Raw genomic sequence first — 25806 nt, forward strand, 5'->3', positions numbered from 1 at the left:
ACTTATTCATGAGAGACAGAGGGAGAGAGAGGCAGAGACACAGGCAGAGGGAGAAGCAGGCTCCCTGGAGAAGCCCAATGTGGGACTCGATCCTGGATCCGGGGATCACGCCCTGAGTCAAAGGCAGATGCTCAACCGCTGAGCCACTCAGGCATCCCGAAGCATATGACTCTTGATCTCAGGGTTGTAAGATCACCCATGCTGGGTGCTGAGATGACTCAAAAATAAAATTAAAAAACAACAACAACCAAGAAGAAAAAACCTTCATACAGTAACCTATATTATATGCTGGGTCAATAGACATTTTAAATGTCAAATAGGAGCTATTATCACCATTTTATTGATGAAGGAGGTCTGAGGCCCAAAGAAGTTTAAATAAGTTATCCATAGATACAAGGCCAGTAAATGGCAGATCTGGGACTGAACTCAACTCTCTGACTTCATTGGAACTGACCAGACTGGGGTCAGCCTTCACCTATATGCATTGCCAGAAAGAACAGCTGATATCACCAGGGGGAAATTAGTTTATGGGCCAAAATAATTAGACATTTAAGGAGAACAAAGGCTCCAAAGAAAAACTTACTGGATTACAGAGCCCTACAGAAAAGGAAATGCCAGAACAGATGGGCAAATAATTTAAGTTTAGCCTGGAAAGAGATTTTCTTACATGGGGTAAGAGATGATAGTAGCAATGCAAAATAAGAACAAGAAAATAATGAAAAGAAATGAACAAAAATACCAGATTGAAAAAATATAGTAGTTGAAATAAAGTTATAATTGATGGGATAAATAGCAGAATGGATACTTTTGAGGAATAACTAAGCAATTTAGAAGACCATATTGAGGCTATTTTGAAGAAGGAAGAAGGACAAAAGCCCAGACAATATAAAAGAAATGCTAAGAGAGTCAGAGATGCTAATATTGTAATAATAAAAGTCCTAGAGAGGGAAAAATAAAGTGAATATTATTTGAAGAAATCATGGCAATCAATTTCCCAGAATTAAAAAAAAGAGAAACCATAAAAGACTTCAGAATTTTTTAAAAAAACCACTTTATGGAGGTACAACTGACATACAAAAAGCTATACGTATTTATTGCATGTACTGGATGAGTTTGGAGATAGAGGACTTTAGATTTAAAAGGCCTATAATGTGCCCAAGAGGAGAAAAAACTTTTTAAGACCCATATTTAGACACATTATAGGGAAATATAAAAGTCAGAGAGAAAATTAAAATTCTAAAGCTGCCAGCCAGAAAGAGCAAATAACAATATAAAGGAGTAAGGATCATAATGCCATCAGATTTTTCAACAGTAAGGGCATTACCAAGCATATTAATATGTGGTTAAAACATATAAATTGCTGCTTCTGCAGATCAAAAGTATTAAATGAAAAGAGCTTAAAATCCATACTAACCTAAAATTTAGGAGTTTAGATTAGTGCTATTCAAAGTAGTCTGTTTTACATAGTTTTGTTATTGGTCTGCAACATGAAGTTTGTGCTAGAATGCAATTAACAAATCAACATCATGTTTCCTTCATTCAGATAGTCTTACCACAAACAAAACAAAGAGAAACACAACTAAACTAGTCTGTTTATTAACATAATGGATTTATACTCTGGGGCAGCTCCTCACCTCTCTTTGGGAACCAGTAACAGTTTGTGGACTAGAATACCAAAGCCAGTGTGCTGATAATACTTTGAGTAGCACTAGTCTATTTTTTTAATTTTTAAAAATTTAAATTCAATTTGCCAACATATAGTATAACACCCAGCAGCACTATTCTAGACAATATCAACAAGATGTAGGGGAGGGAAAAGTGAAAGAAAACGTAATGACAAGGACACCTGGGTGATTCAGTGGTTGAGCATCTGCCTTTGGCTCAACCTTGGGCATGTTAGAATCCCAGGATGGGATGGAGTCCCACATTGGGCTCCCTGAAGGGAGACTGCTTCTCCCTTAGCCTTTCTCTGCCTTTCTCTGGGTCTCTCATGAATAAATAAATAAAATCTTAAAAAAAAAAACAAGAAAGAAAAAGTAAAGATGAAGAAACAAGCTCTTTAAAAAAAAAAAAAGGAAGAAACAAGTGAAGACAGTGCTTTAAAGTTCTTACTGAACTGTAAGATTTTTTTTTTTTAAGATTTTATTTATTTATTCATGAGAGACACAGAGAGAGAGACAGAGACACAGGCAGAGGGAGAAGCAGGCTCCATTCAGGGAGCCCAATGTAGGGCTTGATCCTGGGACTCCGGGATTAAGGCAGATGTTCAATCACTGAGCCACCCAGACATCCCTGAACTGTATGATTTTAAGCATCAATTTTTTTTAAAAGCAAGAAAGGATTAAAAAGAGCAGATAAAGTGGGATAACTTAAGATTATAGAAATACACCCAAGATGTATATAACTTAAGATTGTAGAAATACACCCAAGCATATCAATTATTATAATTAATTTAACCATTGGACTTATTCCATTTACAAGTCAAATTTTAAAAATTCAGACATATGCTAATGACACAACTATAATGTAGGAACATACAAAGGTGGAACAAAAAGATAAGAAGATGTATTGAACAAATATTTGGCAAAATAAAGCTCACATAGCTACATTAATAACTGGATTTCAAGAAAAAAGTATTATTAGAAATGAAGAGATCCTTTACATAATAAAAGTTTCAATTTACCAAGAAGATAATAGCAATTTAAAATATAAATTTAAAATGCACCTAATAAAATAACCTCAGGGGCACCTGAGTGGCTCAGCGGATGAGCGTCTGCCTTCAGCTCAGGGCATGATCCTGGGGTTCTGGGATCGAGTCCCGCATCGGTCTCCCTGCGGGGGGAGCCTGCTTCTCCCTCTGTCTGTGTCTCTGCCTCTGTGTGGCTCTCATGAATAAATAAATAAAATTTTAAAAATAAATAAAATAATCTCAATGTATACAATCCAAAAATAATAAGGGTGCCTGCATGGTTCAGTGGGTTAAGTGTTTGCTTTCAGCTCAAGTCATGATCCCAGGGTTCTGGGATGGAGCCCTGCATCAGGCTCCCTGCTTAGCAGGGAGTCTGCCTCCCCTTTCCATGTGCCTCTCTCCCAACTCATGCTCTCTCTCCATCTCTCTCTCTCTTTCTTAAATAAACAAATAAAATCTTTTAAAAAATAAAGTGCCAAATCTGCACTCTTTAAAAAAAAAAAAGAAAAAAACCCCTCCAAATGGACTGAACATTTCCTTATGTACTATGTCATTAAGAAAACCTTAATAAACTTTGAAGAAGTCAAAAAAAAAAGGTCAAATTCATTTACATAAACCTATAAACAAAGAGAAGAAAGATGCTGATGAACACAGGGATGAAAATGATAATTACTTTAGGTTAGGAGAGACAGCCAGATGAGTTGGTGCGGTTACTTTATATTAAACCTAGGTAGCTATAAAGGTACTAGATTTTGCTTTGGTTCGTAGATTCAGATTTTAAATAATTAAATAATTAAAGCAATTAAAGCAAGCAATGTGAGGACCAATGATAAGAACCAAAGACAATGATGAATCCCATTTAGTGCATCTAAGCTCCTTAGAAAAAATTCTTTTAAGGATTTTACTTCCAAATATACAAATCTTATAGTCCAGTGTTGTCTAATTGTGCAGACAGTAACAGAAGTACCAATAAAAATCACATTTTCAGTTTATTTTTCATATTAAGTTAGATACAACTGAATTAACATAGTAATCTATGTTTTTTTAAACAAAATTAAATAGATTTGGGAGCCTTTAGTAAAGTCTTTAAAAAACTAAAATTTTAAAACATGCTTTTTAAAAATGATCCAATTTATTATACAATAATTCACAATATATGCTACTATTAAGCAGTACTTTATAAAACCTCTTTAAAGAATTTACAGAGCTGTTAAAAAACTGAGATAGAAGGCTAGACTCAAGTCAACTCAAGTTGCCAACATGATCAACTTACTTTTGCTGTAAGTTGAAGAACTTTCCCTCCGACTCAGCTTAAGATAAAGTTTGCTTTTAGGTTCACTATAAAATTCAGGATTTACAGCATTAAACTTCTTCAGTTTGCCATACTGTTTTCTTTGAAAATCAAATCCTTTCCTGAAAAATGAGTAAAAAATAAAAATGAATTTAAATATTAAGGTAAAAAAAAGAAAAAAATAAAAATAAAAATAAATAAATATTAAGGTGCACATTTTTTGCTGAGATATAACTGTCATACAATACTATAGTAGTTTCAGGTGTACAATAAAATGGTTCAATATATACATATATTATAAAATGATCACCACAGTAAGTCTAGTTAATATCCATCACCACAAGAATTACAAACTGCCATCCTTGTGATAAGTACTTTTTTGTTTTAAAGATTTATGTATTTGAGTAGGGGGAGGGATAGACAGGGAAAGAGGAGTTCAAGCAGACTCCCCGCCAAATGTGGGGCTCAATCCCATGACCCTGAGATCAGGACATGATCCAAAATCAAGAGCTGACTGCTTAACCAACTGAGCCACCCAGGTGCCCAAGATGAGCACTTTTAAGATTTGCTCTTTTAGCAACTTTTATATGTATGATATAGTATTATTAACTACAGTTACCATATTACAATCCCAGGACTTTGAAAGTGGAAGTTTGAAGGTACAAATCTTTTTTTTTTTTTAAAGATTTTATTTATTTATTCATGAGAGACACAGAGAGAGGCAGAGACACAGGCAGAGGGAGAAGCAGGCTCCATGCAGGAAGCCTGATGTGGGACTCAATCCCAGGACTTCAGGATCACGCCCTGGGCCGAAGGCAGGCGCCAAACTACTGAGCTACCAAGGGATCCCCAAATATTTTTTTTATTTTTAAAACACAATATTAAAAGGAAAGAACCATGGTGAGTGTATGTTTATATACTTTATACATGTAACACAAATTTTTAAAAATGCTGTGTCATAGATAATAGTAACCATCACAGAATTATCATTAGTTTTAAAAGAGATTGAGATAGGAAAAGTACCTAAAAAGTATATAATAGAGTACCTCAGTTTCAAAGACTCTAAAATAAATTATCCCCTTTAGTTCCATATTTTATAGATTATGATGATTAAATGAAATTATACATGTAAAGTGCTTAGAAGAGTGTAGCATGTATAAACTCCCCATAGATATTACTAAAACGCAAATGTTTATTATAGCTACATTTTGGATAATTCCACCTTTATAAGACATGCTACCTAATGTAGCATTCTATTACCCTATAAAACTATCTAGTTCTTGTGAATTACCACTATTATCCTACACTGATAAAAAACTATTGTGGTTTGTTCAACAGGGTTTCCCTTAAGATTGTGATCATACATAAAAGTATTAAAAAAATTCCATGCCTGAGAGTCATCTTGATATTGCTGACACTGCTTGATGTTTAGAGGGGAACAAAATAGCTTTAGAAAATTATTCCCAGGATGCCTGGGTGGCTCAGTGGTTGAGCATCTGCCTTTGGCTCAGGTCGGGACCCTGGGGAGCCTGCTTCTCCCTCTGCCTATGTCTCTGCCTCTCTCTGTGTCTCTCATGAATAAGTAACTAAAATCTTAAAAAAAAAAAAAAATTATTCCTATCTTATAGTTAGAAAAATTGAGGTTTTAGATACTTTTAGATATTTTTCCTATCTCAATCTCTTTTTTAAAACTGATGATGGGATATCTGGGTGGCTCAGTGGTTGAGTGTCTGCCTTTGGCTCAGGGCGTGATCCTGGCTACCAGGATGGAGTTCCCCATCAGGCTTTCCTCAGGGAGCCTGCTTCTCTCTCTGCCTATGTCTCTGCCTCTCTCTCTGTGTCTTTCATGAATAAATAAAATCTTAAAAAATACATTTATATATATAAATAAAATAAATAAACTGATGACAACTGGGGTACTTGGGTGGCTCAGTCAGTTAAGCATCTGACTCTTGATTTTAGCTCAGGTCCTGATCTCAGGGTCATGGGGTCTAGCCCCACATTTGGTTCCACACTCAGCAGGGAGTATGCTTAAGATTCTTTCTTCCTTTCCCTCTGCCTCACCCTACACTCACTCTCTCCCTCCCAAATAAATAAACCTTTAATCAAAACCTGATGACAATCATATGAGGTTATTTTCTGACATAACTACACTCATTATTTGGTACTAAGAAACATACCTCACCAAAAGCTGACATTCCTCAAAGAGGGGTATATTTTGACTTCTTAAGTATAAGCCAATACTCTTTATATCACTTAAAACTATGCTAGGTAGAGACTCTTCTTGTGTCAAATATCCTGGGGTCACTTCTTCAAGCCACTTGAAAAATTTACATCGGTCAGCTTTGGGTCCATCACAGGTATAAAAAAGACGACCCTAAAAGGAAAAACATTTACAATTTAATAAGAAAAATTTTATATTTTATTGTTTTTTTATTATGTCTGTCAAGACTTATATAAAAAGTTGTTAGGCATTAATATATTCCAATAAATTATTCATTATACAAGTTAATCTTTTTATTAACTTTAAACAACACATTAAAGTTTAAAACCATTAAAGTAAACCATTTACTTTCTCTTTATCAAAAAATTATTTTGAGAATATAAGTTTATTTGAAAAATAAAATTTGTTGTTTTCTAATTTAAAACATTCACTATAGAAAACCAGAAAGCTACCCAGAAACAACTACAAGAAATATCTTGTGCATTTCTTTTCGGCTTGTCACTCACATAAGTGTGTGCATATGCACATGAGGATACATACACTTCTACTGTTTTTTCTTTTTAAGATTTTATTTTTATTTATTCATGAGAGACACACAGAGAGAGAGGCAGAGACATAGGCAGAGGGAGAAGCAGGCTCCATGCAGGGAGCTTGATGTGGGACTCGATCCTGGGACTCCAGGATCATGCACTGGGCTGAAGGCAAACGCTTAACCACTGAGCCACTCAGGCATCCCTGTTTTTGTTGTTGTTGTTGTTGTTGTTGTTGTTTTAAATGAAACTCAGATTATGATGTGTTTTCTACTCCGTAACCTAACCTTTACAGTACAACATACTGTACACTGACAACAATGTCATCAAATTATCTTAAAAAGAAAAAAAGACTTTTGATGGTTCTATATTTCATTCTATGGTTATATTATTTATAAATTCTTGCTTTAAACAACTAAATTTACATCTAAATTCACATACACAGGTATCCCTGGGTGGCTCAGCAGTTTGGTGTCTGCCTTCAGCCCAGGGCGTGATCTTGGAGTCCCAGGATCAGGTCCCTCATCGGGCTCCCTCCATGGAGCCTTCTTCTCCCTCTGCCTGTGTCTCTGCCTATCTCTCTCTCTCTGTGTGTGTCTCTCCTGAATAAATAAATAAAAACTCTCTTTAAAAAATTAAAATAAATTCACATATACAATACATAAACATTTTACTAACTTGACTTCTTCATAATAATACATTGTCAGCAATGTAAATTAAATCACTATGCTCTTATATTCCTCAGGCCTTATCTGTTATTCATACTGGGTATCACATAGCAGACTACTTCAACTTTCACTTCTTTCAGGCTCACCTCTGCATTCTCTAAAACTTTAGGTTGGGACATATTCCCTTCTCAGTGCTCTAACTATAACTTGGGCATACCCCTCCTACTACATCAATTACAGTACTATATAAAATTACCTTTTATGTTTTTTTCCCCATCCACCACTATGCAATGAGTTCCTAAGCAATTTGAAGGATGATCTTAACTCACACTTGTGTATCCTAGAACACAGATTTCCTGGGAGTTTACTGTATGTTAGTCACAACACCCCAGGTAGAAGACTCCTAATCAAGACTTGCTCTTTAACTAAGCTTGTCATAAAGTAATAGGTACCTAAACTTTTTGCAAGTACTGGTGGGACAACAAGCAAGGAAGAGAGAACAGTACCTTATTTGGACCTTCCTTTTTAACCATGACAAGTTTTGCAGGTTGATGATGATGGCAGGATGGTACATTACTTTCTACATTTTTTAGTTTCTCTCCCTTTAATGATGTGTAAAATGATATGTCAACTTTTGAAAGAGCTTTGTGCAACCTCTGTGCCAACCCAAACAACAATATATTTAAGTGTTCTATGAAAAAAGAAAAAAAAAGTACAGATGAAAATTAAATACAAAATAACTGTGTTTGTATCATGTGTCCTGTTTGTTAGCTACATTTGAAAATAGCCTTTTAAGAGAGTAATCTATAACCTAAAGCTAATATCTATTTTTTAAAGGCAAAAAGATCAAAATTAATTATGCATCATGCTTAAAATTTCTTAACCATTTGTAACACTTTTAGTTTTAAAAACATGAAAATTTATAACTTGAAAAAGATAATACTGTCATTTTCCACTTACAAAATTCAATTTGATCTGAAATTAGAATACAAGTTACAGTTGAAAACTGGAAGAAACATATAGAAAATAACAAATCTCAAGTAGAGAATTTAATATGAAAATTCACAATATAAGATATGCTTTCTCAAGGCTATACTACTTATATCAAGCAGCAACCAATCATAATAAAATAGATAACAATCATACCTATGAGACAAGATGTAAAAATCTGCTTATAATGAGCAGGAGACTGAAAAACAGCTGGTATATGAATCTGCCTTTGGGGAAGATAAGCAGATTTTATTTTCTGCCCACTTGGGAAGCATAGCTCAGAGGCATTTATCTCCTGAAATGGAGTAATTCAAGTTATTATAACAACTCCAGAAAAATACTGTTTCTGTGTTTTTATTTTTTGATTTTTTTTAAATATGTTATATATTTATTAGACAGAGAGAGAGCACAAGAAGGGTGAGCAGTAGGCAGAGGGTGAGGAAGAAGCATACTTCCCACTGGGCAGGAAGCCCACCACAGGGCTCAATCCCAGGACCCTGGGATCATGACCTGATCCAAAGGCAGATGCTTAACCAACTGACACATCTAGGCACACCCAGAAAAATACTGTTTACTAATGAGTAAATTATGTTCTATAGATATGTTTAACACATTTGTCTTTTAATTTTCAGAATTCTTAAAAATCATTTGCTAATTTTATATGAGTCATTGAGAGGCACCTGGGTGGCTCAGTTGGTTAAGTGTCTGCCTTTCAGCTCAGGTCATGGTCTCAGGTCCTGGGATTGAGCCACATTAGGCTCCCTGCTCAGTGGGGAGTCTGCTTCTCCCTCTCTCTCTGCCGCTCCTCCTGCTTGTGCTCTCTTGATCACTCTCTCTCTCTCTCTCTCTCCCAAATAAATAAAATTTTTCAAAAAAAAATAAATGAGACATTGAATATAGCAAGAATGGCTATGGTTGGCACTTTAAATCATATAAACAAGATTAAATGTTTTTAATCTGTCCCTTAATAAATTTTTAGTTTTTGCTAGGAAAATCTCAGCTGATAAGAACAACATTATATATTTCAAGTTCTGGTTACAATTACAGCTGCACAACCAACGCATAATAAGATGTAACTTTACCTTAACAATGATCTGATTGGCAAAACTGAGCTGATAGTGAAAAATGAGAACAATCACAGTTAATAGTAGTAGTAAAGTGGAAACAATTGGAGCTATAACTTATTAAGTACGTACTATGTGCCAGATACTGCACCAGACACTTTCAAATACATAATTTCATTTAATGCTCACAACTACTAGGGAAGATTTTAAGTCAAAGAAGATATGACTGTACCTAGAGTTTTGGAAAACTCAAAAAAGGGGGAAAAAAAGCCATCAGCTCCAAGAGTAAAATCATTGCTCCTGTATGATTTTGGTAATTCTTTTGTTGAAATAACTATTGGGAAAAATGCACCAAAATACACTGGTACATTTCCTCACCTGTAAATCTCCTGTTACACTGTAGATGTAGCAGGCAGCAGACTCTCTTAACGTGTTTTGAATTTTTTCAGTCTGGGAAGTCAGCTTTAAATTCAATGAGAGTGCTTTCTTTCTGAAAACCAAATCCTGACAGCTAAAATCCTGCTGCTGTTGATAGAGCATGCCTTTTATCATTTGCAAATATATAGAGTCTAAAGAGCTTTCATTCACAGCACCACTCTGTCTTTCACGTATATCACTTAAATGTGTCCCAGAAATAACTTTACCAGAGAAACCATCTGTTACTTTCTTATCAACTCTGTCTGGAGTAGTCAAGTTGCACTGGGGTATGTTCTGATATTTCAGCCACTTGCTTTGAGTAGGTATATTATTGAGAAGCAAAACGTCCTGTGGAATCACTTCTCTAGATTCTTTACAGAAGGAAGTTTCACATTGGTCCTCAAGCCCCAAGCTAAATGAAAGAACTCCTGATTCTTCACATAAGTTGAATATGGGGGAGGAACCAGAATATTCTTGCCTGTCACAGTTGATCACGTATGAACAAGAATCTGAATCAGCAGGTGGCAAAGTAGTTAGTGGAACTCGGGTTCTACTTACTAATGGAAGCCTTTGAAAGTTCTTATTCTCCAAAGAACTGGATTTTTTGATAACTGAAAAAAAGAAAAAAGAGTTGATTCAATAAAAAATGTATTAGTCATCACCTAGGCTCTAAAAACCAGTAGCTATGTATATGAAAAAGTACCAACTTGCCTTAAAAAAAATCAGATTTTATTTCCTTTTTCAAAATAATCAGGGGAAGATCCATAGGTGAAATTTTAAGAAAGGAGAAAGGAAAAGAAAAGTTAGTGGAAAGAATCCTACAGAATGTATTGTACTTATTAAAAAGCAGGAAATTAGTCATAGGGAAGAGTCAAAATGTTTGAAAACACAGAGACCTGAGAATGCAACTGTGAAAGCAGGAGTTGAAGATCACCCTGATATTGCCACAATCCCAGAGCAAAAAGAGGGGAAACTTTAGACCAAAGTCAACCAATGGTGTAGATGAGACATTCACAATGAACCACTCCCCTGGGAGGGAAGAGGGCAATAGAAGGACCTGGCTCTGGAGTTAGAGCTGTGAAAAGAACTGTAATGACAGAAGACACTTTCAGAGGTCCATGATGAGATACGGACAAAAGAAAGAAGCAATCTGCGACTTAGAAGGGAATGTTGTATTTGGAAGTAAGAGCCATCTGAAATAGAAACAGGGTGTGGGAAGGCTTGAGAGGTATGACATTAAATCTGATTCTAAGATATTTTTAGTTTAGTAACAATTTCTCATATAAAAAGCTTAATTTTACACATATATCACAGCACTATGACAGTAGCTAAGTTGAGGAAGTAAAGGTCACCAGGTAAAGTTCTTTCTTTCAGGGACTCCTCAGAGAATTCTAGCACAAAGTCTTCATCTCGTGAGTTCAAAGAAAAAGTAGAATCAGGGTTTAATGTAGAGATCTTCTGTTCTGGTGATGTTACCTATTCAGAAAGAAAAAACAAAACTATTGACCAAAATGTTATTACTTTTTTTTCCTATTGTTTGAATTAATTCTCGTAATCTACATTATAAAAATAATGCTTTCGAGCACATTATATAAAGCTATACTAGGGCAAAGATTCTTCCCAAAGAGGCAGGATAAAATAAACTCACTAAAATCAATAAAAATAATAAAAAGTAAAATACAGAACATAAAAACTATTGGATTTATTTGAAATGGGTCAAATTCTGATTTAGATAGATCTGGGTTAAGGGGATTCGGTTCTGAGGATGAATTTCCAGTCTATGGGGCTTAAGACTAACTTAAACCTCATGTTTGGAGCTGTGAAGGTAAAACTTCCTGCAGACTCAAGAAATGAACAGGTTTTTCTTATGTCCACAGCTCTAGGGTTTATCTATAGTTGACTTAAACTGCAAAACATTGCTCCCAAATGTAGTAAACTTTTTTGATATATTTTAGACCTGAATAATCATGTTACTCATTATGCTATTCTTATAAAAGTATTTAATTTTTTCGCTGCTTGCAGAAATTAATCAGCTTAATATGATGATCACATTTAATATATTTGCATAACAATAGAATAAAAATAATTAAAGTTTGGAAGAATGCATACCAAACTGTTAAGAATGGTTGGTTTCTAATGAAGATGGAATTAAGAGGAAAGAGTTCTTGTAACCTTACATACTTCTGAATGATTTAAACTTGTTAGAATGTATCTGGGTTTTTTTGTTTTGTTTTTTTAGTAAATTACAATAAGTATAAAATTTATATACAGGGGTGCCTGGGTGGCTTGGTGGGTTAAGCATCTGCCTTTGGCTCAGGTCATAATGCAGGATGAGGCCCTGCTCAGTGGGTAGCCTGCTCCTCTGCCACTCCCCCTGCTTGTTCTCTCTTTCTCTCTGTCAAATAAATAAATAAAATCTTTTAAAAGATTTATATATAAATTTTAAAACACTTTCTTGATTAGCTATTTGGTTCTAGGTGCTGTGCTAGGAAATAAGGATGTGAAGATGAATACTCATGATTCCCACACTCAAGGAATTCAGTCTAGTAGAAGAAACAAACAAACCAATGAGAAATTACATTGAATCACCACCATAGTAATAGTCTTACTGTATTAACAAACTCCTACTATGTACCAGGAACTAACCTAAGCACCTTATATTTTTAACTTATTTGATCCTTACCACAACCATATGAGATCGGTACTCCCATTTTCCTTATTTTACCACTGAGAAAATTGAGAAGAGTAGGTAAGCAATTAAACTTGTTTAAATTCACCCAGCTTATTAGCTGGGTTGGCATTCAAAACCGAGGCAGTCTTGATTGTATTGCACTTTCTTTTTTTTTTTTTTTTAAGATTTTATTTACTTATTCATGAGAGACACACAGAGAAAGAGAGAAAAAGAGAGAGAGAGAGAGAGAGAGAGAGAGAGAGGCAGAGACACAGGCAGAGGAAAAGCAGGCTCCATGCAGGGAGCCCGATGTGGGACTTGATTCCAGGTCTCCAGGATCAGGCCCTGGGCTGAAGGCGGCGCTAAACCGCTGAGCCACCCGGGCTGCCCTGTATTGCACTTTCGACAAAAGTAGCTGGTACTTACTACCACACCTTGTTCATGCAGTGCATGCTCTACAAACTAGCCAGAGTTCTTTTTAAACATAAGTTCAATCATTTCACTCCTTTCATTAAAACTCTAATGGTTCCCAAACTCTCTCAAAGTATAAGAAGGCTGTCGGAGGCAGCTGCCTTATAACATCAGGCCCCTCACTTCCTCTTTGATCTCACTTCTTACTACTCTCTCTCTCTTTCATTCATTCATTCATTCCAGAGGGCTATCCCCTTTCTGTTCTACAAATTGGCCAGCATTCCTCTGCCTCAAAATCTTTATACTTGCCATCCCTTGTGCCTGGAATGCTCTTCCTCCAGATATCTGCGTGACATGTGCATGCTTTCCCTCCTTTTCTCTCTCCTTCCAGATCTTTACTCCAGTGTCATTTGATTAGAAGCCCTATTGTACCTATAAAATAGAACTCTGTCCCCTTTATACAGCTTTAAGGTTCTCCATAGCACTTAAAACCCTCTGAGGTACTACATACTTGCTTATTATCTGTTTCCTTTCAGCAGAATGCAAGTTCTAGGAGAGTAGATCTTTGCCTGTTTTATTCACAGGCCTACCTCTAGCATGTACAACAGGGTAACACATAGAGTAGTTGCTCAAAAAAATATTTGAGGAATGAGTGACTGATATGCTAATATTTTTAAGTCTTCCATATTTTCCATATTTACAGTCACTATTTTTCACCTCTCATTTACTATTTAATCCACTCTAAACAGGTTTCTACCCTCACTATTTCACTGGAACTGCTCTTGCCAAAGTCACCAATGACCTCCAAGTTGCCAAATGAACACGTTTCTTTCATTTTACGACAATAATTGACATAACTAACCCTCTTCACCTCCCAATTCCTGAGAATGGGATATAACACATTCTCACTTCTGTACACACTCTTGAAATGAACCCCTCCATTCTCAGTACTTTAAACTTGGCTGTGTGCAAATGACCACCCAAACTTCTCTGATCCAGACCCATGTACCCGACTTCTAACTTTACATCTCTACTTGCCTGGCTCATAGGCATTCCTTATCTGTCTGTATATTCATCAAATGAGCTCCTCCCTGCTGTGGACTGAACTGTGCCCCCCCCCCCCCAAATTCATATGTTGAAGTCCTAACCCCCAATATAACTTTATTTTGAGATAGGGCCTCTAAGAGGTAACAAAGTATAAATGATAAATGAGATCATCATAAGAGTGGGGCCCTAATCCAACAGAATTAGTGTCCTTATAAAAAGAGAGCTTACATTCACTTACTCTCTTTCTCTACATGTGTACACACCAAGGAAAAGCCTTGTCAGGACATAATGAGAAGTTAGTCAACATGAAGAGAGTCCTCATCAGAAACCAAATTAACCAAAGCCTTGATCTTGGACTTCTAGCCTCCAGAACTATGACAAAATAAATTTCTGTTGTTTAAGAGACTCATCCCATGATATTTTGTTATGGCAATCCCAGCAGACTAATAAACTCCTCCACCTTATTCCACCCAGTGAAGACCACCTGAGTCCCCACAACTGTTAAGTCAGACAGCCAAGAATCTTTCTTCTCCCTTTCCCTTAACCACTCTCTACATTCAATCCAGAAACATCCATGTTTCTAACTCCTTTCACTGCCACAATCCCCACCTTCAAGTATTTATCATTCAAGACTCCTCTTAACTGGTTTCCACCAGCAGTGCCCACCAAATCCATCTTCCACAGAGCCAGCAAACCTTTTAAAAATGTATATTGTCAGGTGATTTTCTGCTGAAAACCCTTCATGGATTTCCCAGTGGAACATAGAATATTATCAAAATTCTTAACCTCACCTGCAAGACCTGCTCACTTTTTCAATCTCTAATTACCACTCCTTTTCACTCACTATAATCCCACTACTTTGGCTTTCTTCCACTTTCTCAAGCCTCTCAACTTTTTCCAATCTCATGGTATTTACACTTGCCATTTCATTGCAAGGTATGTTCTTCCCCTCATTGCTGCCATAGCTGGAGAAGCCTTCCTAATTATGCATAAAGTAGATTTTTCCCTATAATTTTAGAGTACTTTGACAGCTTTCTTAGAATGCAATTATCTCCATTAATTTGTTTGCTTGTTCTCTTGATTAACATGTCTCCCACTCAACCTCTTTTTCCTTGGCCTGTAAAGACAGAGATCACAGCACCTGGATGGCTCGGTCTGTTGATCATTCAACTCTTAATTTCAGCTCAGGTCATAATCTCAGGGTCATGAGTTCGAGTCCCACATCTGCCTTTGTACTCAGCAAGGCTTGAGGTTCTTTCCCTCTGCTCTGTTCCTTCCCCTACTTGCTTGCTCTAAATAAATAGATAGTAAAATCTCTAAAAAAAAAAAGACCGGATCATACCTGTTTTGTCCATCACTCTATACTCAAGTCTTATGGTTCTGACCTATACAGGGCATTCGGTATTGTTGAACTGCTATTTATTCACAAATTTTATATTTCACAGTACAATTTCATAGTCTATTTCACACATGTTCCACACATTTTCAATTAAGTCTATGTCTAGGCATTGTGTATCATTTGTTACTATTGTTGGGACGCGTTTTCTATTATGTTTTCTAACTGGTTTAGGAAGGCATTTAATAAAATAATAATAATAATAAAATAATAATAATAAAATAATAAAAAAGGAAGGCATTTAATATTCCAAGTTTACCTTGTCTTTAGCTCCCTTACAAAATTCTTCTTAAACTTCTCGTTTTTTTCTGATTCTTTTTTTTCTTTTCTTTTTTTTCCTGCTTCTTTTAATGCTATTTCTTCCTCTCTAATTGTGTATGTTTCTCATAGCATGTCATATTAGAAAATTCAAAACATCTTTGAATAATAAAATAGCAGCCATCCACATTTTGTTATTTATTCTAATAGAAATTATGCTGCTATTTAATCACTAAAATAATATTGGTTGGTTATTGATAAACTTTCTTGATCATGCTAAAATAATCATCTGAAGATTTTTATCTTTTTAGTTTTTGCTGGATTTATTTCTTCTAAGATTACCAAGATTTGTTTTTAAAGACTGATTTATTTATTTGAGAGAGAGAAAGAGGAAGCATGCACGAGCAGGGGGAGGGGCAGAGGGAGAGAAGAGAGAGAACCTTTAGCAGACTCCCTGCTGGTGAGGAGCCTGATGCGGGGCGCAATCCCAGGACCCTGAGATCATGACCTGAGCCAAAATCAAGAGTTGGCTGCTTAAGTGACTGAGCCACCCAGGCATCCCAAGATTACCAAGATTTTTTACTCTCAATTATTAAAACTGTCTTTACATCATACCTTATTTGCTTCCCATGAAGTCTTCTCTGCTGATTTAAAACTAGAATCCAAATAATGATAGAAATGTTCTGAATTTTTAGGAGAGAAATCCAAAATCACTGTGAAGAAAAAAAAAAGCTCAGATTTTTACACAACAGTTTGTACAATGTCAAGTAGCCTTTTAAGTTATATTTTACTTAGAAATTACTTACAGTCATTTTCAATTGAGTCCTTATTTGACTCAGCTCTCACTTGAAAATTGTCTTCAATATTAAAGCTAATATCTTCTTTTGGAATGTTTCTTTCATCTGGGAACTAGAAAAACAGAGATCCATTTCTCAGTTTATTCAGTAAAAAGAAAAAGTGTATGTGTACATATCTGTATCTTTATCTACCTCCTATAAATACACACACACACACACACACACATACACAGTTCATGATTATAACTTGAGACACAGAAGAACAGAAGCAATATGTTATGAAGCCAACTCTATTCAGGTAAAGCAGAGTACATTATATTTCATCAATTCTTATAATTCACATTTTTTATATCTTAATATCACTGAAACAACGGATGCACCCTAACACTGATGACATTTTTTACATCTCTGTAACACAGGCCATAGTTATAACATAGCTGGCACTGCTATGCAAGTGAAACAAACTATATGCAAGTTAGTCATTCTGTTCATATAATCACTTGTTTAAATTAGCAGAAGATATTTACAAAGTATACAAATAACAATGAGTATATATTCACTATATGAAGAATTCCAAAAATTTTAAAAAGATAAACACATCAAGGAAAAACTGAGGAAGGGGGGCACTGAATGGCTCAGCTGATTAAGCGTGTGACTCTTTTTCTTTTTTTAAGATTTATTTATTCATGAGAGACACAGAGAGAGAGAGAGAGAGAGAGAGAGGCAGAGACACAAGCAGAGGGAGAAGCAGGCTCCATGCAGGGAGCCCGACATGGGACTCGATCACAGGGCTCCAGGATCACGCCTCAGGCTGAAGGCAGCACTAAACCGCTAAGCCAGTGGGGCTGCCCAAGTGTGTGACTCTTGATTTTGGCTCAGGTCATGATCTTAGCAGCCTGAAATCAAGACCTGCATTGGGTTCCTCCATGCTCAGCAGGAGTCTGCTTCTCTCCTTCTCCCTAACCCTCCCCCCATGATCACTCTCTTTATCTCTCTAAAATAAATAAATAAATCTTAAAAAAAAAAAAAAAACTGAAGGAGAAACCTAAATAAACATTTCATCAAAGAACATACAAAAAAGGCCAATAAGCATACAAAAAGGTCCCAATCTCATTTAGTTTGTGCAAACTAAAACCACAAAGAAATACCACTATATATCTACCAGAATAACTAAAATTCAAATAAAAAACTGTCAGCACTAAGTGTTAATGAAGATATAGAGTGATGGGGACTCTTACACACTTCTGATAGAAATATAAACTATAACCAGTTTTGGGAAGCAGTTTGGCATTATATACTACTAAAAGAAAGATATGCACATCTCGTGACTCAACAATCCCACCCCAATGTAGTATAACTGACAGAAAAATGTTCACGCGTGTACATATATTTATGACAGCACATGAAAATCCATATCAGCATAATCAGTAATAGGCCCCACATGCAAACAACTGAAGAATGGATAAACTGTGGAGTGCATTCATACAATGGACTAGTATACCAGCAATGAGTATGAATAAACTACAACCACAAGCAACAACATGGATGAATTTCAAAAGTGCTATGTTGAACAAAAAGAACCAGACATAACAAATACATTGTTATATTACTCTATTCACATCAAGTTTTAAGAGCTAAACTAAGGGGTGCCTGGTGGCTCAGTTGGTTGTCTACCTTCAGCTCAGGTCATGATCCCAAAGTCCTGGGATCAAACCCTGCACTGGGCTCCTGCTCAGGGGGGAGTCTGCTTCTCCCTCCCCCACTGCTCATGTGCCTGCTTGTGCTCTCTCTCTGCCTCTCTCCCACTTGCTCACTCTCAAATAAAATCTTAAAATAAAAGCAAAACTAACATGGTATTATAAGTCAAGATAATAGTTATCTTCAGAGGGAACAGAAAAGCGTAGCAGTTCAAAGGGTGCCAGGTGACTTCTGGAATACTGGTAATGTTCTATTTCTTTCTTTCTTTCTTTTTTTTTTTTTAATGTTCTATTTCTTAAGAGTTGAGGTTATATGGGTGTGTTCATTTTGTGGTAATTATTGAATTATGCACTTATTTTGTACATGCATTATGTGTTAATAAAAAAGAAAAAAAATCGGGACGCCTGGGTGGCTCAGCAGTTTAGTGAATGCCTTCGGCCCAGGACATGATCCTGGAGTCCCCAGATCGAGTCCCACGTCGGGCTCCCTGCATGGAGCCTGCTTCTCCCTCTGCCTGTGTCTCTGCCTCTCTCTTTCTCTCTCTCTCTCTGTCTCTTATGAATAAATAAATAAAATCTTAAAAAAAGAAAAAAATTTAATCTCTTTAACAGACATAGTTTTGAATATATGCATATCATTCTCTTAATGATCTCTATTTGGTAGCAAAGAGAGAAGCTTCGTTCATACTTAAAGAAGTAGGGGAAGGGATAACTTACGTTTGTTCAAAGATTTAAATATAATCTCTTCATAAAATTTAGTATTGACATAAAGAAAATGACAACTATAAAAGATATTTTTACCTGCAGGAAATCAATCTGCATACAAGCACTGGTCAATTTTGGTGTCAATAAACAAGTGTCTCTTGTGCAGTTTTCATACTCAATACTATCTGGAAATTGACCGCATTCTAGCTGTGAGCTGTGTCCTCTCATCATTACAGCACTAGTAGCAGATCCTTTCACTTGGTGCCCTTGAAACTCAACAGGCTACAAGTAAATTATTAAAAATTAGTATTATAATAAATACATATTAATATATAGTCACTGTAATGAAATAAATCATAATTCAGCTTTCTATTAAATATTACTTACTGTAAATAATCTAAGTGACTAATACTGAAAACCAGAAAAACTATTATCCTAACACATGTGAATTATAAAACATAATTCAGTTATTGCTTTAATTGAATTCAAGTTCAACATTAATAAATATGAACTTTTTTATTATGACATAAGAAGTATAATTATAGGGATCCCTGGGTGGCGCAGCGGTTTGGCGCCTGCCTTTGGCCCAGGGCGCGATCCTGGAGACCCGGGATCGAATCCCACGTCGGGCTCCCGGTGCATGGAGCCTGCTTCTCCCTCTGCCTGTGTCTCTGCCTCATTCTCTCTCTCTCTCTGTGACTATCACAAATAAATAAAAATTAAAAAAAAAAAAAAAAAGAAGTATAGTTATAATGGACTAATTAAACCAGAAAGATATAGTTGTTCTTTTCTCTATGCTTGCTCTGTATGTTATACAACTTTCCATTATAGACTTGTCACATTATACTACAATGAAGTTTCTTCTCATCTATATCATAACTATACTGTAAGATCCTTAAGGGAAAAGACCTTTTTGTTTCATCAGGGTATCATGTGCCTTTAACACCATGCGTAGCATATAAGAAGCAGTTGATAAACATGATAATAGGAAGTAAGGGAAGAAATAGAGGAAGCATTTTCCGTTGTTCAGGCATTTTTTAAACTATCAGGCTTCACAGAAGAGGGGTGGTGGGCTCTCTGCCTCCCAGAATATCTGATCCTATTGCTCTGAGAACAAAGGCCCAAGAATATGATGCCAATACAGGCATGTACCTTAGAGCAGTACTATTAGCCCCTTAGAGACCTGATCAGTTTTCAGGCTTCAAATGGCTTTCTCTGCTGCCCCCTTGAGGGTTCTAAAATTTTTGTTCCTCACAGGGTGACAAACTCTACCCAGAAAGTGGAAAATTAAGATTGCTAATAGAGCCAAAGGAATGTACATAAAGGACAAATTTATTTCTAACTAATAAATTAACAAAATTACAATAATAAATAATCTGAATATTCTGTTATTTAAAAATGATGATTCTACAGCACCTAGGTTAAGCCTCTGGTTTCGGCTCAGGTCATGATCCCAGGACCCTGGGATCGAGCCCTGCATGAGGCTCCCTGCTCAGCAAAGAGTCTGCTTCTCCCTCTCCCTCTGCTGTTCTGTCTGTAGGCGTTCTCTCTCTCTAATAAATAAATCTTTTTAAACAAAAATAATAATAATAATGAAGATTCTAAATCACATATTTGAAAGGAAAATCAAATCTAAAATGTCTCTTATACAAGACTTTGGTTGAAAATATTCTAAATTTTAAAAGCATACACATTTCAATTTACAAAGTCTCAACTGTTAGACTCTGTATATTTCTGATTTGTTTTATGGGGAATACACATTCTCCACAAGCAGATGCCTTGTTTTCTATGCTTCTCTGTAGATCTCTTCTAGAAGTCTGTTGGGTTTTAAATAGAATCAGTATTTATGAAACCCAACTATTTACAGCTATTTTCTCTATAAATTTTTGATTTGGAGTAGGTGGCACTATTAGAGCTTAGGTTATATGTACTTCTACAGAAGTAGAAGTAGTAGAGTAGACTATAATATGTTCTAGACTATAAAGATCTTCATTTTGTTCTCCACAGAACATTCATTATTTATACTTTATCTTTCTGTCCAACCCCTAGGGTATGCATTATATATACGCATAATGCATTATTGGTTCATTAGTAAAGAGAAAGGGCTCAAGATCAAACAAGGAGTAGCAGTAATCAGTTAGTTTTTCTTGTTCCTACAACCAGATTAATTCATTATGCACATTAACCTTCTGCCTATGAAAACTGATGGTGGTATGAAAAGACAGTTGATTAGAAAATCAAAGTTGTTCACAAATTTTACCTTAGGGTCACAGGTTTTTCTCTCTGATTGTTTAGGCATAACATCTAGAAAAGCAGTCTCTTTATCTCCAAAGGAAAAGAACTAGAATAAAATATCAATAGGTGTGTTAGCTAGAATAGTTTTATAGGCAGAACATCAGTTTGATGGGAAAATATTCCCAAAACTTAAAGTTTGCCATTTGAAAATATACTTGCCATTTCAATCTTGCTTCTGTATATATACACACATATATACATACACACATGCATACAGCTACCTCTGGCAAAGGAGTTCTCCAGCAGATAAGGTACTATGCTAATTAATTTTAAAACTCAGCAATAAAAAATTCTAATTCTAAAATTTTTTAAAAATTTGTTTTTAGCCTCTCTCTCTCTCTGTGTGTGTGTGACTATCATAAATAAATAAAAATTTTAAAAAATTTTGTTTTTAGAGAGAGGGAGGAAACAACACGCCCACACCATAGGGAGGGGCAGAGGGAAAGGGAGAGAAAGAATCTTTTTTTTGAGATTTTATTGAGAGTACATGTGCACATGTGCGTAAGTGTGCACATGAGTGAGAGGGAGGAGCAGAAGACAAGGGACAAGCAGACTCCCTGTTGAGCAGGGAGATCAACATGGGACTCCATCCCAGGACCCCAAGATAATGACCTGAGCTGAAAGCAGGCGTTTAACTGACTAAGCCACCCCAGGCACCCCTAATTCTAAAATTTTAGAATTTGAGTTAAAATTGAGTATTTTAACACTAGAAAAAATTGTTGCATATCCAATACCCACCTAATCTAATACTTAAGGCAGATTATTTCATTCAAAAATTAGTAAGAAACCAAAGAAGCAAAAATTGTAAACAGTGTTGTTTATTTAAAGAATGAATCAGACAGCCTCGCTGGCTTAGTCAGTAGAGCATATGACTTTTTTTTAAAGATTTATTTCTTTTAAGGATGCCTGAGTGGCTCAGTGGTTGAGCATCTGCCTTCGGCTCGGGGCATGATCCCAGAGTTCCAGAATGGAGTCCCACATCAGGCTACATTAAAAATAATAAAAGAAAAAAAAGAAAAGAATAATTTTCTAGCAACTATAAAAACAAGATATAGACAACAGCAACTAGTAATTTTTAGTTCCCCAAGTAACTATATAAAACAACCATAATTTCTTTTTTTTTTAATTTTTATTTATTTATGATAGTCACAGAGAGAAAAAGAGAGGCAGAGACACAGGCAGAGGGAGAAGCAGGCTCCATGCAACCGGGAGCCTGACATGGGAATCGATCCCGGGTCTCCAGGATCGCACCCTGGGCCAAAGGCAGGCGCCAAACCGCTGTACCACCCAGGGATCCCAACAACCATAATTTCTACTATGAATTAGATAGTCAAACGGAATTTAACTGAGAAACTTTTATGTTTAAAAAATATAGAGAAAAAAATTCCCTAAATAGACAGAAGAGGTAATGTAGTGTATTTCTTCAAATAATGGTTACTTTCCACTAACAACATAATACATTAGGGATGCTTGGGTGGCTCAGCAGTTGAGCGTCTGACTTCAGCTCAGGATGTGATCCTGGGATCTGGGATCGGGTTCCATACCAGGCTCCCTGCGAGGAGCGTGCTTCTCCCTCTGCCTATGTCTCTGCCTCTCTGTGTCTTTCATGAATAAATAAATAAATCTTAAAAAAAGAAAAAAAACCAATACATTAGCACATCTGCCAACTAAGTAGTTCTTGAAAACATTCAACTCATATTTTAGAATTAGTATTTTCTAATACAATGAGTTTATTTTTTTAATATGAGTTTAAAAATCAATTAGCACATTTTTTCTTCTGCTTTACAATGTATAATTAATTATAGAAATAAAATTAGCAGAAATAAAATAGCAGTGCCATTAAATATATCCTCAAAGAGCACCCTAACTTTAAATTTTCAGTTTTTTCTATACTAATGTACATGAAGAGATATTTAGAAAGTTGTAGTATGAAAGGTATTACAAAAATGCAAATATGCTCCTATATTAATGCTAAAGATTTAAATAAAAAACTTTTGCAAAAGATCGTAAAACGTTTTTCTGTACTGTGAGATTACAACAGCTTTTTAAAAATATATGATATTTGGGGCAGCCTGGGTGGCTCAGCAGTTTAGCACCGCCTTCAGCCCAGGGCCTGATCCTGGAGACCTGGGATCGAGTCCCACGTCGGGCTCCCTGCATGGAGCCTGCTTCTCCCTCTGCCTGTGTCTCTGTCTCTCTCCCTCTATCTCTGTGTCTCTCAGGAATAAATAAATAAAATCTTAAAAAAAAAAAAAATATATATATATATATGATATTTGTTTTAAACGGCAACTCCTTCTGGAAACTGATAGTATTTATTTGCAGTTTTACTCTGTGATAATTGTCCTTGAAAGACTTTAAGCCCTATTTTTTCAAGTGAAAAAAAGAATTAAGAATGTGATCATTTGTAATAAGGCAGTTGCTAATTATGATTTTATATATTTGATCTTATTATATAAGGATGAAAAATAATTGAGCCACCACTATACGAATATTGTTTTGTTCTCTTGTAGGGAACAGAGTTGCAAGTACAGCTATAAATGTAATGACAATTCCTGGATTAAGTAATGCTTGCAAGTTTACAAGCTTATTGGTGACAAAAGATTTGTTATTTAACCAAATCCTATTAACCATTTATATAAGACAGCAGGCCCATCTAAATAAGTATAAAGGGGTAACTAGGGATCCCTGGGTGGCGCAGCGGTTTAGCGCCTGCCTTTGGCCCAGGGCACGATCCTGGAGACCCGGGATCGAATCCCACATCAGGCTCCCGGCGCATGGAGCCTGCTTCTCCCTCTGCCTGTGTCTCTGCCTCTCTCTCCTCTCTCTCTCTCTCTCTGTGACTATCATAAAAAAAAAAAAAAAAAAAAAAGGGGGTAACTAATTACAAATGAGACTGAAAGCTGACAATATGCCACATCTATACATACAATTCAATTTCTGGCTACTTTATATTTTAAAAATTAACTTACCTGCAAAGACTGAAGTGGTTTACTTGGTTCAACTTCATTTTCTTTTATAATCTTAGGAACAGAATATTAATATAAGAATAACTAAAAGGTACTAGTAAGTTACAAAATAAAATATAAATTCTATTGGACATAAATAAAAGAACACTATCACTAATAATCAAATGAGTAAAAACAAAATGTTAATTTAACACTATTCTGACAGCAAGAATTGAAGATACTTTTAAAAGATTGATTTATTTGAGAGACAGCACAAGAATGAGGGAAAGGGGAGAGGAAAAGAGAATCTCAAACAGACCTCAGAGTGCGCACTGAGCCTGACGCTGATCTTGGTCTCAAGATCCCGAGATCACAACCTGAGCCAAAATCAAGAGTTGGATGTCAAACCAACCAAACCACCCAGGTGCCCCAAAATTGAAAATATCTTAGTACTGATGAATGTGAAGTAAAATAAATATTCATACTGTAAGATTTTTAGCTTTGACAATATAAATCAAGAAAATTGTTCTTAGCCTTTCAAGTCATCAGTTCCACTTGTGGGACTCAAATCTAAGGAAAAAACTTAAAATGTGAACAATAATTTATGTGCAAAAACATTTACTAAACTTTTATTTATCCTAGAAAAATGCTGGAAATAACTTAAATGTTCAAAATAGGGCACTGCTTATCCAAAGCATAGGATATCCATAGGATGGGATGGTAAGTAACCTTTAAAAGATGTATTTAATTGCTGGTCTGTGGTGAGCTGCCAACGTGGTCTCTGTTCTGCAGGATAGGGTTTGTTAAAGTTGTCAAGAATAAGGCTTACTTTAAGAGATACCAAGTGAAATTCAGAAGATGATGAGAGGGCAAAGCTGTTTACTATGCTTGGAAACACTTGATAATTCAGGAAAAAATAGGTACAACACATCTTAATACAGGATGATAGTTTGTGTAACCAACAGAGATATGATTTGACAGATTACTTATGCCCATATAGGAGATATGATAGTTTGTTTAACTTACATCATGAGCTCCCAGAGTATGGAGTGAAGGTTGCCCTGACAAATCACGCTGCAGCATATTGTACCTGCAGGCTACTGGCCCACAGGTTCTCAATAGGTTTGACATTGCCGAGTTCTATGAAGGCCAAGTGGAGGTGACTGGAAAACTGATGGTCAACTGGTACCTTCTCCTGCTATTTGGATGCAGGGCTTGCCAGAACTACTCTTGGAAATAAAGCTTTTTGGGCCCTCCAGGGAGCTGTGAATGGAGGCTTGTCTGTCCCTCACAGTACCAAATGATTCGCTAGTTATGATTTTTTTTTAAGATTTTATTTATTTATTTATTTATTCATAGAAACAGAGAGGCAGAGACACAGGCAGAGGGAGAAGCAGGCATCATACACAGAGCCTGATGTGGGACTCGATCCAGGGTCTCCAGGATCACACCCTGGGCTGCAGGCAGTACCAAACCGCTGCACCACCGGGGCTGCCCCCCTAGTTATGATTTAGAAAACGAGGAATTCAATGCAGAAGTGCATCGAAAGCACATCATGAGTCAGAATGTTGCAGATTATATGTGCTACTAATGGGAGAATATGAACATGCTTATAAGAAACAACTCTTTCAATACATAAAGAGCATAACTCCAGACAAAATGGAGATGTATAAGAAAGCTCATGCTGCTATATGAGAGAATCTAGGCT

General features: G+C 36.0%; 1 protein-coding gene and 1 pseudogene across 11 annotated transcripts in view; one reads left to right on the forward strand and one right to left on the reverse strand.

Annotated features, from left to right (window-relative positions):
• ZGRF1 (zinc finger GRF-type containing 1) overlaps positions 1–25806 on the reverse strand; it is a 77123-nt gene that overhangs the window by 27759 nt on the left and 23558 nt on the right. For 9 of the 11 annotated variants that reach the window (XM_077882312.1, XM_077882311.1, XM_077882308.1 and 6 more), the window contains 11 exons: positions 24123–24173; positions 21116–21196; positions 18952–19137; positions 16463–16565; positions 16272–16369; positions 11226–11349; positions 9835–10484; positions 8549–8687; positions 7909–8093; positions 6161–6357; positions 3963–4102 (listed from right to left, as the gene is read on the reverse strand). In XM_077882312.1, the coding sequence (XP_077738438.1) occupies positions 3963–4102; positions 6161–6357; positions 7909–8093; positions 8549–8687; positions 9835–10484; positions 11226–11349; positions 16272–16369; positions 16463–16565; positions 18952–19137; positions 21116–21196; positions 24123–24173 (1954 nt within the window). Of the gene's footprint in view, positions 1–3962; positions 4103–6160; positions 6358–7908; positions 8094–8548; positions 8688–9474; positions 9505–9834; positions 10485–11225; positions 11350–16271; positions 16370–16462; positions 16566–18951; positions 19138–21115; positions 21197–24122; positions 24174–25806 lie in introns of all 11 variants that reach the window. The other 2 variants (XM_077882313.1, XM_077882314.1) reach the window with 2 other exon arrangements.
• On the forward strand, positions 24811–25412 carry LOC144303930 (large ribosomal subunit protein uL18-like; annotated as a pseudogene).

Source organism: Canis aureus, chromosome 33 (assembly GCF_053574225.1).
Source record: "Canis aureus isolate CA01 chromosome 33, VMU_Caureus_v.1.0, whole genome shotgun sequence".
NCBI classification, from domain to species: Eukaryota; Metazoa; Chordata; class Mammalia; order Carnivora; family Canidae; genus Canis; species Canis aureus.